Source organism: Hippichthys cyanospilos, chromosome 13 (assembly GCF_059441005.1).
Source record: "Hippichthys cyanospilos isolate Australia breed blue-spotted pipefish chromosome 13, RoL_Hcya_1.0, whole genome shotgun sequence".
Lineage (NCBI taxonomy): Eukaryota > Metazoa > Chordata > Actinopteri > Syngnathiformes > Syngnathidae > Hippichthys > Hippichthys cyanospilos.
The window spans coordinates 20,384,251-20,397,757 of NC_142381.1; the positions used below are offsets into that span (position 1 = coordinate 20,384,251).

The 13,507-nt window shown below is 40.8% G+C and overlaps 1 protein-coding gene across 2 annotated transcripts in view; it reads right to left on the minus strand.

The window, feature by feature from the left end:
- The window catches only part of slbp (stem-loop histone mRNA binding protein), a 19,920-nt gene extending 13,520 nt beyond the window's left edge, over positions 1-6,400 (minus strand). For both annotated transcript variants that reach the window (XM_088431627.1, XM_088431626.1), the window contains exons 1-3: positions 6,201-6,400; positions 4,107-4,220; positions 3,271-3,384 (exon numbers count right to left, since the gene is read on the minus strand). In XM_088431627.1, the coding sequence (XP_088287753.1) occupies positions 3,271-3,384; positions 4,107-4,220; positions 6,201-6,259 (287 nt within the window). In that variant the 5' untranslated portion in view covers positions 6,260-6,400. The remainder of the gene's footprint in view (positions 1-3,270; positions 3,385-4,106; positions 4,221-6,200) is intronic.
- Between the last annotated feature and the right edge of the window lie 7,107 nt (positions 6,401-13,507).

Sequence of the window (13,507 nt, forward strand, 5' to 3'; positions counted from 1 at the left end):
GAGTCTGGTGTTGACCTGTTGATTGGGACCATTGCTTCCAATCTATTGGAATCTTAGGAGGTTATTAACAGATACAGGAATGGCCCATATGCAACTAGGATGGTGCGAGGATGGGTGGTTAATGGAAGCAGTGTTGATGGTGAACAGGAGTTGCCCTCTGTTACAATGAGCAGAATTTCTGTATCCAAATTGGAGCAGAAGTCTTCCCAAAAAAGTGACCTTGAAGCCAAGATAAATCCTCCGACACAAGAAGCAGCCCTCTGTCACAATACTGAAAGAGAAGTTGAGGCTCAATGAAAATACAGAACTGTAAGAGCTGGAAAAAGAACAAACCCTGGTCAGGAGCATTCCTGTAGTGGCTCAAGGAAGACACTAGGAGGCAATGCCAAAAAAGCACCAGGCTCTGCAGCTGAAGAAGAACATGCTGAAAGCCAACCTGAAAAAGATGCTGAAGGCTACCCAAAACCTGCTGAAGGACCTGTATATAAAGTCCCTCAATGGGAAGATGGTGTGCTGAGATGTTACACCTCCAAATTATTTTGATATCTCCAGAGAAGGAAGAGAATGTGGATGTCGATATTAATGTTGAGATATGAGATAGAGCTGTTGACGCAGGAAAGTGTGAGCCGGGACCTTGGCCCAGCTGTCGGTGGCACGCGGCTGGCTCTTTTGTTGTGTCTTGTAATCTGCAATGCTTTGCTGAATAAAAAGCCAGGGGGGGGCGGCTGGGCAAATTGAAGTAGTGTTGGAGATTGCATGAGTTCATTCGTCCAAGCTTTTTCCCTATTCCATGGTATAGAAGTCTATCTTGGCTGGTCTGAGTTACTCTTTTTGCTGCTTAGTAGCTAGGCTTGTCCGAGTCTTCTTTTAGAGATTTCTCTGACACATGTTAAATGAAGTCATTAATACAGCAATCAGTAGTACTCAGTTGAGTAAAGCACGTGTACCAATCAATCATGTATTAGCAATTATATTGATCAGATATTCTTAATTGTTGAGATGTTTTATTATTGTTGTTGATTCACATAGTGCTTATACATTTGACACCTTTTTATTAGATATTAGGGTAGCAACATGTCCCACACATGTCAGGTGCGTTCCGGGTCATGTTAGTGATAATGGTTGTTGAAGTCTTTTCAGGGCCCTGTCAAACAGCATTCAGGGCCCAGGGTCACCTGAAGGCTCCCCTGGAAAGAAGAAGTTGGTTGAGGAAGTGTTGTGGACCTGAGCGTTCGACTTACTGGAACATGTTGCTGCATACCGCATTGTGCCACTCACACACAGGAGCGCACTCAGCTTTCACAAATGTTGTATTACATGATTCTGGGTTCCGGCCGCACATATTGCTCCCCCATGCATTTCTTCCCCTTAGGACCTTCATGTAACCTAGGGATCTCTAAGATACTAAAACTAGGGGGAACGGGTAAGTGCCTCAGAGCGTGGCAGTACTGCAGCCTTTGTGGTCCTGTCTCGTTCTCCTCATGCATGAGCAGATACGTGCCTTCTCTTTCTTGTTTTAGTTATTGGGTTTGGCGAGTATTAGCTCAGTGAACCTAACAAATGACAAATAAAGGACTTGACTATCAAAGGGAAGAAGGAGCTGTACACCACTAAAAATGAAATTATAAACTTCAGAGAGGAAATGGCATCTCTAACAGCAAAGCAAGAGAAAGGGAGCTATTCTATGGACATTATTCATGATGTTGACCGCTACAAAACCTACCAATTGATTACAACAAACAGACCAACTGGATAATGAGAAAAGAAGGTGACAGCAGTGGATAGACAGATCTCTGACCGAACCAAACACCTCAACAGAGCTTTCACATACGTCAATTTGATCAGCAGTGAGAAAGAGGACTTATTGACTGCTTTGGAGACTTCCAGGAAGACAGTGAAGCAGACTAAAATAGCCCTGTTGAAAAATTGTGTTTAGTTCATGAAACATTGCATGTTTGGCCCTTATTTTTTATTTGTTTAAATTGTTAGGCCAACCTTAACAATTAGGGGTCAGTGTATAAGGGCTAATGCAACATCTCACATGTTTCCTTGGGATGGTGCTGTGGCTTATATAAGCGGCAGGCTCATAGGTCAGGTGAAGGAGAATTGACCAGAAAGGGCAAATGGTTTTAACCGCAGGTATGGTAGGGATTCAAACACTGTGTGGGAAATTTGTGTCTGGACCGCAGGTATGGTAGAAATTCTAATTTGTTTGTCTGGACAGTATTCACTTATTTGTTTTTCTATATGTGGATACCGATGACATATTTATTTCTGGTGTTAATAAATCCACTCACACAAAACAAAGTGCAGCTGTCAAGAAGTCATTTTTTTGATTTACACTACATTGTGGAACAAGAAAGGCGTGTCAGCCGGGTCCATTTATAAGTTCAATCCTCAAGAGCACAGTATAGGACGGAGGCTCTTACACTATATGTACGGTATATGTGTAATTTTATATTTAAAGTCCCTTCTCAAATGACATTTCAACAATATTACATAAGTAAATCCAGGAGTGGTGTGTTTTTGCTTCAACAGGGTAAATAACGTCCAATTAGTTGTATCCATCTGTTGCTGCTTCTTTCTCTTAACAAGCAGACTGGGTAGGCTTTGAGTTTGACCGCCCTCTCTAATTTGAACAACTAAAACCAAGCCAATAAAGACTGTTTTTTAGTGATCGGTTATACAGTCCTATTGCTTGAGAAGTGAGCAGTTCACTTTCTTTTCGTAAGCTCCGTGTGCTAATATTGCCCTTCATTAACATATGCTAACAACTAAAGCATTTAAGAAATTTTAGGTGCTCAAACAACATCAACCATTTGGCCGAGACAACAAAGGGAGTCACGTGTTAAGACAGTTGTCTGTTCAAGGGGCACGTCAAAGTACTGTTATGGTATGCCAGATCCATTTTGCAATGATTGCATACAATGCTACTTCATTTTTAGAATTTAAGCATTGGCTGTTACGGCCACTTTCGGCTGTTTTGCCTGTTTAGACTATCGGCCAAAAGCGGCTGCTGTTCCCAGTAAAGGGTTAAAAGGAATGATCCCAATCTTCTGATTTCATGCAAGAAAGGTCTGGTTAGAAAAACAATGTCCAAAACATTGCTCCAGTAGTGCTTTGAGGTGGATACAATATTTTTACTCTACCTATTTTTAAAGTCAACTTACCCAATTAGTAAACTTTTTCTTTAACCCTAATCTAGATACACACAAGCAGGCCTACAAAACATTAGTCGGAGAATGACGAGGAGAAAAAGCAGTATGTTACCGCTGCATGTCTCTCTGTACATCTCTCCTCATCTCGTCATCCTCAACCTGGCTACCCCAGTCAGCTCGCCAAGCAGAGCAAGATACCTGGCCTCTGCCTTCTGGAGTGGTAAAACTGGAAAAGAAAAACAACGGGAATTTTAACACCTAATAACCAGAGTCAACATTATAAAGTACTCTGGCAAAGTGTGGACGTGCTCAGTGAAGGTAGGCATTATGTCAGCAATAGTTTGATTTGTAGACTTGATTTGTTGCCCGGGTCTGCTGAGAAAACAGCCACATCAACAATCCACCATGTTATGTTGTGAGCAAGAAAGGGAGGCTATACTGTAGTGCACTAACTTGGGCTGGGTGATTTTGTCTAAAAATCTCAGATTGTTTTCCACAACAATAAACAGTCATTCAAAAATCAATTGGGGTGATCTGCAGGCACTTGATCCTCGTTTGAGCAGATCCATGTGTTTGGGCCAGATGAGACATAAGTTAAAAAATGTACTTTGCAAAAAGCAATGCAAAACAGCTTATTTTGAGTCTTGTATTTTCATTATTGTTTAAATACCCTTGTTTCAGTCCATGCAATTAACTTGCAGAAAATAGTGGCTTTTTGTAAATGTTTTTTGAAACCAACATTTAGTGTCAAATTCAAGTTGTTCACAAAGCATTCGGTCTCCACTTCTTAGCAGTCACTTTGAAACAATTTTTTTAATAAAAAGATGGAACTATTCACAAAATCCATTTAATTGGACTCGTTGATTAATGTAAAACATAAGCAATAGATTGATTATTGAAGTAATCATTATTTACAGCCCTAGTACACACATACACACAAACACTTACCTGGCATTTCTGTTGTTAGTCTGAGTGCAATCACTACTATCACCTTTCTGGGATAGCAAGCTTCCATCATTGCCTCGTTTCCTGCAGTGGGTCCACTGTGAAGGGGCTTCAGACCTATATAGTGTACAGACATAGGCTTTTATACCTTAATAAATAGAAGCAGTAAAATCCTTACATTTTACATACTGTGTAAGTAAACATATTTTCCCACTTCCTAATATCTTTGCATAGTTATCAAACATTAGTTTCCTCAGGAGTGCCGGATTGAGCCCAGGAGGAGGTTAAATTTGGCTTGCAGAATAATTTTGTGAAGCCTTAAGAAAAACGAAAAGGACTGAACCCATTAGTCTGTTGTCAACTATCAATCTACAATCATAGACAAAAATTCTTACTTCTACAAGCAATGCCCAGGTGCGGTACAACACCATTTTATTCTGCTTAATTTTCTTCACACCTCACTGGACTTGTTGAAAAAAAGTTTACAAACACATGTTTTAATTGATGCATTTGTCTTCCACTGGAATGACAAAAATAATGTTCATTTCATACATTACAAGGAAAATGTTATGTTGGGATATACGGGGGAACAAAACGAAAAGTGTATATATATATATATATATATATATATATATATATATATATATATATATATATATATATATTTGTTTTTTTAAACATTAACAGTTGGGCGGCAAGGTGGCAGACTGGTTAGCACGTCTAGTTCAGACATCCCTAGTTCAATTCCACCGAGCCCTGTCCTTCCTGTGTGGAGAGTTAAAATGTTCTCCCCTTGCTCAGGTGGATCTTCTCCAGGCACTCCAGTCTCCTCCCACATTCCTAAAACATGCATGGTAGATTTATTGGACACCCCCAAATTGCCCTTAGGTGTGAGTTTTTGTTTGTCTCTGTGTGCCCTGCGATTAGCTTTTAACCAGTTTTGGATGTCCCCTGCCATCTCCCTAAAGACAGCTCAGAGGCACCAACAAGTCAGAGACCCTAGAGCAGTCGTTCTTAACCTGGGTTCGATCGAACCCTAGGGGTTCGGTGAGTCGGTCTGAGGTGGAGCCTCCGCCGCAGAGGTCCACCCCTCAGTCTAGTCTGCAGTTCGTGGGCCAAGTCAGTGAAAGCGTCCTGCTCTGAGATTTCCTACCATGCACTGTGTTGGTTTTGTTATTTGAACAAGGTGATATTAATGCACAATACATTTCGTGCACCAGTAAAAAAAAAAATCATTTTTGACTAAAGAAGGGTTCGGTGAATGACCATATGAAACTGGTGGGGTTCGGTGCCTCCAACAAGGTTAAGAACCACTGCCCTAGAGGATAAGCACCTCATGATAATGGATAGATGGACACAATTACAGTTGAACACCACGATTTGCCTGGAAACAGGCTTTTCACCAACTTAGGGAAAAATGCAATCTTGTGTTACATAGAGAATACAAAAAGAAGTTACCAGTACTTTGACATTTACTGTTGGCCCCTGATATTTGGGGTCTAATTGGGATCAGCTTAGCGTGAAGAGCAGAAATATATGTATAACAAACAACAATTGTTTTTGAGATATTTAGTTTGATTTTGCCTATCAGGCTCAAACTTATTTTTACACCCCGATCTATGCTTTGTCTTGTTCGAGAGGAAAAGACGCCGTTTGCTTCGCCCGCCATTTGCTTCCTACTTCCGACTGTGAGGACGCGCTGCCAGGCATGTTTAGCGTCGCCAGATCCCCCCAAAATTGCTCAGTTTGCCCAAAATAGGGGGGATGCTTCATCTTTGCAATGTCAGGTTGCTAGCAGTGGCGGTTTAATCACACCCGAAGAAAGCCACGTCCGCAAACAGTTCAACAACCCATGATTAGTGACTAAAAATACAAATGGCAGAGGACATGTTTTAGCTAGCTGAACTAGCAGGAACTGTGGCCATTAAAGAGACAAAAGTTATCGACTAACCATTTGAAAAGAAACAGTTTACGAAATATTACATCAACGTTTTAAGTGTGATCAATGCACATTTAAGGAACTAATACAGAAAGAGATTTGGCAATCCTAACTTCTTCAAATACACAACTAAATATGTAAAGGTCCAACCAAGTTACCTTTCCTCTACTTCGGCGAAGTTTCCGTCACATCTTTTACCTCTCCCCAAGTTCGACATCTTACTTTTTATAAATGAAAATGATTACAAATGGTAAAAGTGTTACAATAAAAAAGCGAGGCAAACCTCCCCAGGTCTGACACTTAGCAAACACCCGCCAACACAAAAAGACGCGCGCGGTGGGTCCAAACCATGCTAAAAGTCACATGACCGGAAAAGATGGTTCCACACGTGACGGTCATTTATTTGCTAACACACCAGGAAAGAAAAACTATATTCGACCTCTCCTCTGTCAAAATAAAACTGCTATTTAAACTATGTATCGCTTTCATTTTGAAGACGTTCAGTCACTCTTGTATATTTTTGTCACACAAAGTGTGTCCAAATTCGCAGGCTGTATCCCAAAAGGGTGCATTTTCGGCCACATGACATAATATCCGGCGCAAGAAGACGGCATGCTGTGTCCCAATTCACACGCCTTCAAATCTGTCTTCGGTTTACACGGAGACGGGCCCTGAGCGAAGGCTCCTTCAGAGCAAACTTTCGGAACGCCCACATTGCTCTACTCTTGTGCGATAATGTCTTTTTTTTTTTTTTTTGCATGTTTCCGTGGTGTTTAAAAAAGTGTCTAAAAAACAATAAATAAATAATACTATAAATTAATTAATTGCTCAGTTCCGTCCCTCTGTTCTATTTAACGCATGATGCCCCATTTGATGCCAGAATGGCGAGACTGGGACCTCATCCATGCCGATGGTCCTGGTTCAGTAGGTTCATCAACACTCCAAATGAGTCCCTGCTCAGCTGAGAGTAGGGTTGTAGCTCCCGCACGTTAAAGAACTTGTCCAACTCACCCAGGTTTTACTTTGCAGTATACACTTCATGGCTGTTTTGTTTGTTTATTGTTTAAAAATGAAATAAAAATAAACACAAGTTCTTTTTTTTTTTCTTTTTTATCTCCTTGCATTATTTTTGCAGATCTACTAAGAGCATTTTTAATTGTAGGGACAATTAAATCTGATCAGGTATTATAAAGTGTTGTTGCCAAGTGACAGATATTTCACCACAAACAGTTCCAGTCAAAGTCTTTGCTTTTTCAGTTATTCAAAATTTCTTGTTGTACATCCATAATTCAGTTATAGACATAATTAGAAAATTATGGAGTACATGGTAAACAAGAAGGTTTTATCAAAGCACAATGTTCAAAAATGAACATTCTTTGAAGTTTATAACTGGAATGATCGTCACCTCACAGTTGAGCATCATCACGAGTTATTAGCTTGAATGTCATGACCTCTTCATTTAGAGTTTGAACATGAACGTGTTTTCAAAGTTTTGACTTATAGTGTTCATAGGCTGGGTCCTCTGAAGGACGCTACCACACACTGGTGTCTTCAATTTCCAATTTGGCCTTCATTTCTACAGACACGATCCATGTGTGAAAGGTTTGAAGGTGCACATTTGTGTCTTTATTGCTTATTCGATGTTGAAATTATGGAGTTACCAGCAGAAACGACTGGTCCGAGTTTGGAAGTGGGAAAACATATATACATATATATATAAATGACTTAAAAAACAGAAGTAAATCATTAAGATGGACAAGTTCTTTTTCAGAAGCCACGCATGAATGACATCTATGAACACACATTAACCCTTGGATGCATCAGTGGGGTCAAAAATGACCCCGAGGGTCCAAGTCTACAGCAACATGAAAGGTGCTTACAAGGCTGTCCCAAGACCTCACTTTGGAAGTGCTGACCACATCCCCATATTCCTCTACCCATCCTACAGGCAGCTTCTCAAGCGGGTTCCCCCAGTGGGTAAAGCTGTTAAAGTGTGGACTAATGAAACTGGTTTAGTGCTTCGGGACTGCTTTGACTGCACAAACGGGGATGTGTTTAAGCCGCAGCCATGTGTGAAGCCACTTACATAGGAGATTTAAATGAGTGTGCCTCCACAGTCAGCAGCTACATCAGCACATGCAGAGAGACGGCTAAAAGTACTAAACGTCTCAGAATAACCCTGGATAAACTGTGATGTGAGGGCCAATTTCAATACACACGCATCTGCTTTTGTTTCGGGCACCGCTGAGGACTACAAAAAGGCCAGATATGACCTTAGTAGAGCCATCAGAGAGGCCAAGAGACAGTATAGGCACAAACTGGAGGGCTATTACTCCACCCCTGACCCTCGACGCACGTGAGAAGGACTTCAGCTCATCACAGACTATCTAGGAGAAGCACGGTCACATCCAGCCAAACCACACTGGCAGATTAGCTGAATGAGCTCTATGCCCGCTTTGACGCTAAGAATCCTGATCAGCAGAGAAGGATGCTGGGCATGGAATGTGCACAGGACCCTGCTCTCACGATGACACCAGCAAATGTGCGCTAGGTCTTGAGCAGAACAAACCCGCAGAAATTGACCAGCCTGGATAACATCACCGGCTGGGTTTGCTCATTAGAGCTAGCTGATGTGTTTGCAGACATCTTTAACCTGTCTCTTGCACAAGCCTCTGTCCCCACCTGCTTCAAAGCCACCACCATAGTGTATGTCCCCAAGCAATGCACTGTGACCTGCCTGAATGACTACCGTCCCATAGGGCTCATCCCAATCACAATGAAGTGCTTTGAGAGGATTGTCATGACGTATATCAAAAAGACCATTCCAGACAATTCGCATATTGACAGACATGGTCCACGGATGATGCAGTCAACACTGCCATTCACACAGCGCTCACACACTTAGTGGGCAAGGACATGTATGTGAGAATGCTCTTTCATGATTACAGCTTAGCATTTAACACAGTCATCCCTAACTGACGGTCAAGCTCCTTACACTTGGTTTGCCACCACACCTCTACAACTGGGTGCTGAACGTCCTCACAGGCAGACCCCAATTAATCAGAGTCTACAACCGCACATCCAGCATCAGAGCTGTAAGCACAGGGACACCCCAGGTCTGTGCGCTAAGCCCCCTGCTTTACACACTTTCCACCTATGACTGTGTCACCTCCTAAAACAACACCATCATAATTAAGTATGCAGACCACACTACAATCATCAGGATGATCACTGGTGGGGCTGAGACAGCATACAGGAAAGTGGTGGCAGACCTTGTGGCTTGGTGTCGCAGCAACAATCTCCACCTCGACAAAGACAAAACCAAAGAACTGATCATCGACCCAAGGCGGTAGTTGGAGCCGCACAAACCATCACTATTCATCAATGGGACTGAGGTGGAGAGAGTGAAAGTCTTCAATTCCTTGGCACCTAAATTAGTGAGGATTTTACCTGGTCCCACAACACTTGACAAATAATCAAGGAGTACCAACAAAAACTGTACTTTCTGCAGAGACAGAAGAAATTTGGCATGTCAGCAAAGATTCTCAACAACTACTACAGATGTACAGTCCAAAGTGTCCTCTCCACCTTCATCACAGTCTGGTATGGCAACTGCACAGCAAAAGACACGAAAGCTCTCCAGCGTGTGCTCAAGTCCTCTCAGTGCAACTGTGAGGCAGCCTTCCCCTCACTGCAGGACATTTACCACACCAAAGTTTTGCAGAGGACATGCAACCTCATCAAGGACACACCCATGAAAATGATCTGTTCGAATTGCTGCCTTCAGACAGACCTTACAGGAGCCTGAGGGCCAGGACAGCTGGTAAACAGCTTCTACCCATAAGCCTTCCGGATCCTTAACAAATCTCTTCTGCACTAATCTGCCTGCTACTACATACATAAATAATATTTTGCACTAATATTTTGAACCAAATGATAGTTGTGCCATATTATTCACACCATTACTTTTGTTGTTGTTTTATTGCTATTTATTGCTATTCTTGTTGGGGCCCAAGCATCTACCGCTGCGAGAGCCCGATTGTTCTTCTCCTAAATTTCTTCTTCTTCTTCTTCTTCTTCTTCTTCTTATTATTATTATTATTATTATTATTATTATTATTATTATTATTATTATTATTAATTATTATTAGGGCCCGAGCAGCGACCGCTGCGAGGACCTGCTTGTTTTTCTCAATTTTATTATTATTATTATTATTATTATTATTATTAGTAGTAGTAGTAGTAGTAGTAGTAGTAGTAGTAGTAGTAGTAGTAGTAGTATTATTAAGGCCCGAGCAGCGTCCGCATGCTATTATTATTTTACGAAGTTTCAATAATGGGCGTGGCCTCTACGTCCATTTTCTTTCCAAAGCTTTATCTGACCAGTAAAAACTGCTGTAATTTAACCCAGATGATCTGACCTTCTCATATTTTCACACATTGGATCTAAATCTATTCCTGAAGGCATCGGCAATCATATATTCCAGTTTAAAGCTAGCGCCACCTAGTGGCTGCAAAGAATGTCATTAGTCTAAAGATTACAGTCAATCCTGTATGGTTTGACCGAAAGCTATGAAACTTTTAAGGCAAATGAAGGACTGTAAGACTTACAAAAAAAAGGAGTGGTGTGCTCGGATGTATAGGAAAATAGTTATTAATTTTTTAATGTGCAATTTTTTCCTGTTCTTAGACATTAGCTGGTCTCAATCAAGTGCTTTTTCTCTTCAACGTTTCCCCCCATTACCTTCAACTTTGGCATGGATCGTTATCCGACTGAGGGGCACACATAGTCCAAATATCGTGGAGATTTCATGACATATCAGATGGGGGTGGAGCTTCAAATTATGTTAAATATTTTCTTCGCCAAGATTGACAAAAACCTTAATAACTCAGCTGTAACATCTTCAAACAATCTGAAACTTTTCAGGGACTTTAAAAGTCATGCCCTAATACAGCTAAGTGATACTTCCAAACTTCCAAATCATTTACAGTGCCACCTAGTGGTGGACAAAAATCTCAATTTTTTACACTTTCATGTACAGTGCAATGCCTGTTTGACGAAATGAACTCAAAAATGGTCAGAAAAGCTTTGAGACAGAGGAACATGAAGGTTCTTACCTTTTATGACTATTCAAAAAAAGGCGTGGCCTCTATCCCAACTTAAAGTCCGATGTCTTGCCAAAACAGTAAAAGTTGCTGTAATAAAACCTAGATGATCTGATATTTTCAAAATGTCATATATGGGATGGGAGTCCAATGTGAAACACACCTACAAGCCTATTTTTTAATCGTAGTGCAAGCGCCAGCAAAAAAATATAGCAATTCCTTAATGTTCTTATGTACTCTGCTGCACACCTTTAAGTGATATCGCTTGAATGTTGTCAGAAAAGCCATTGGCCACGCCTATTGCCCTCTACCAAATAGTATGATGTTTGATGATGGCTGTGGCCTATTCAGCAGTGCAAAGTCACACAACTGTAACAATAAAAGCTGCAGTAACTCAACCCACATTATCCCACCTTCTCTAAATTTTACATATTTCATAAGAGTCCTGCACTGAAGTCATCTACAACTAATTGTTCATCATTCATACTCATACTTGTTCATACCCCGACCTGTTCATACCCCAACGTGCACAGGTCTGCGAGGGCCTTTATAGCTGCTTGTAGCTCTAGTTATTAGGGCCCGAGCAGCTACTGCTGCGAGAGCCCTCTTGTTTTTCTCCAGATTATTATTATTAGGGCCCGAGCAGCTACCGCTGCAAGAGCCCTCTTGTTTTTCTCTGTATTATTATTATTATTATTATTATTATTATTATTATTATTATTATTATTATTATTATTATTAATATTATTAGGGCCCGAGCAGTGACCGCTGCGAGGTCCCTATTGTTCCTCTCCAGATTATTATTATTATTATTATTAGGGCCCGAGGAACGACCGCTGCGAGGTCCCTCTCTTGTTCCTCTCCAGATTATTATTATTAGGGCGGAGCAGTGACAGCTGCGACATCCCTATTGTTCCTGTCCAGATTATTATTATTAGGGCCCGAGCAGCAACCACTGCGAGGTCCCTATTGTTCCTCTCCAGATTATTATTATTATTATTATTATTATTATTATTATTATTATTATTATTATTATTATTATTATTATTATTATTATTATTATTATTATTAAGGCCCGAGCAGTGACCACTGCGAGGTCCCTATTGTTCCTCTCCAGATACATGAAAGCCCATAGGAGTAAATGAACTGAAAATTTTTGCAAATAGCATCGAGACTTGGAGAATAAGGGTTTCCAAATTTTACGACTTTGTGATAAAGGGGGTGGTCAGTATGCCACCTCAAAGTTGGAGTTTGCCCAAATCAGCAAAACTTGCTGTAATTTAGCCCAATTGATCCTTCAAACAGCAGCCCCTTTCGGCCCGTTTGACCTAAAGCTACGAATTTTTGTATGTATATGTAGGACCTCAAGACCTACAAAAACATTATAGAGCGCCATGTGTCAGGATGTACAGAACCAGAGTTATCAATTGTTGAATGTAGCATTTGGCCCGATTTTGTACATTTTTCGGTACCGAAACCCTTGACCCGATCAACTTCACATTTGGCGTGCCTCATTATCTGCGATAGGGGCACACCTGGGCAAAATTTCGTGAAGATCGACTAACATATATGGTGGGGGCGAGGCTTCAAAATATGTGTTTCAAAGTCAAATTTCCTTCCCCATGAGCAACAAAAACCCTAATAACTCCAATGCGCAAGCTTCAAGACTTCTGAAACTTTCCAGAAAATTTACTACTTTTAGCCTTAAAATACCTGCATGATAAATTTTCAAATTTCTTATAGCGCCACTTACTTACAGGCAAAAAAATATTTTTTATACTTTCATGTATTGTGCTAAGCTTATAAGAGTAAATCTACTAAATAGCATTGAGACTTTGGGAATATGGGTTTTTCTGCTCGGGAATATGGCTTTTCAAATTTTACCACTTTGTGATTAAGGGGGTGATCTCTACGCCAGCTCAAATTCTGAGTTTGCTCAAATCAGCAAAAGTTGCTGTAATTGAGCCCAGATGATCCTAAAACGGCAGCCAGTTCTGACCCGTTTGACCTAGAGCTACGAAATTTTTTATGCATATGTAGGACCTCAAGACCTACAAAAACATCACAGAGCGCCTTGTGTTAGGATGTACATAATCAGAGTTATCAACTGTTGTATGTAGGATTTGGCCCGATTTTGTTCACTTTTCGGTACCAAAACCCTTAACCCGATCAACTTCACATTTGGCGTGCCCCATTTTCTGACATAGGGGCACAACTGGGCAAAATTTCGTGAAGATTGGCTAACATTTATGATGGGGGCGGGGCTTCAAAATACTTTTTCAAATTTCCTTTGCCACCAGTGACAAAAACCTTGATATTTCAATTTTTGCACTGTGCTAATCCAATCAATTGAGCATTT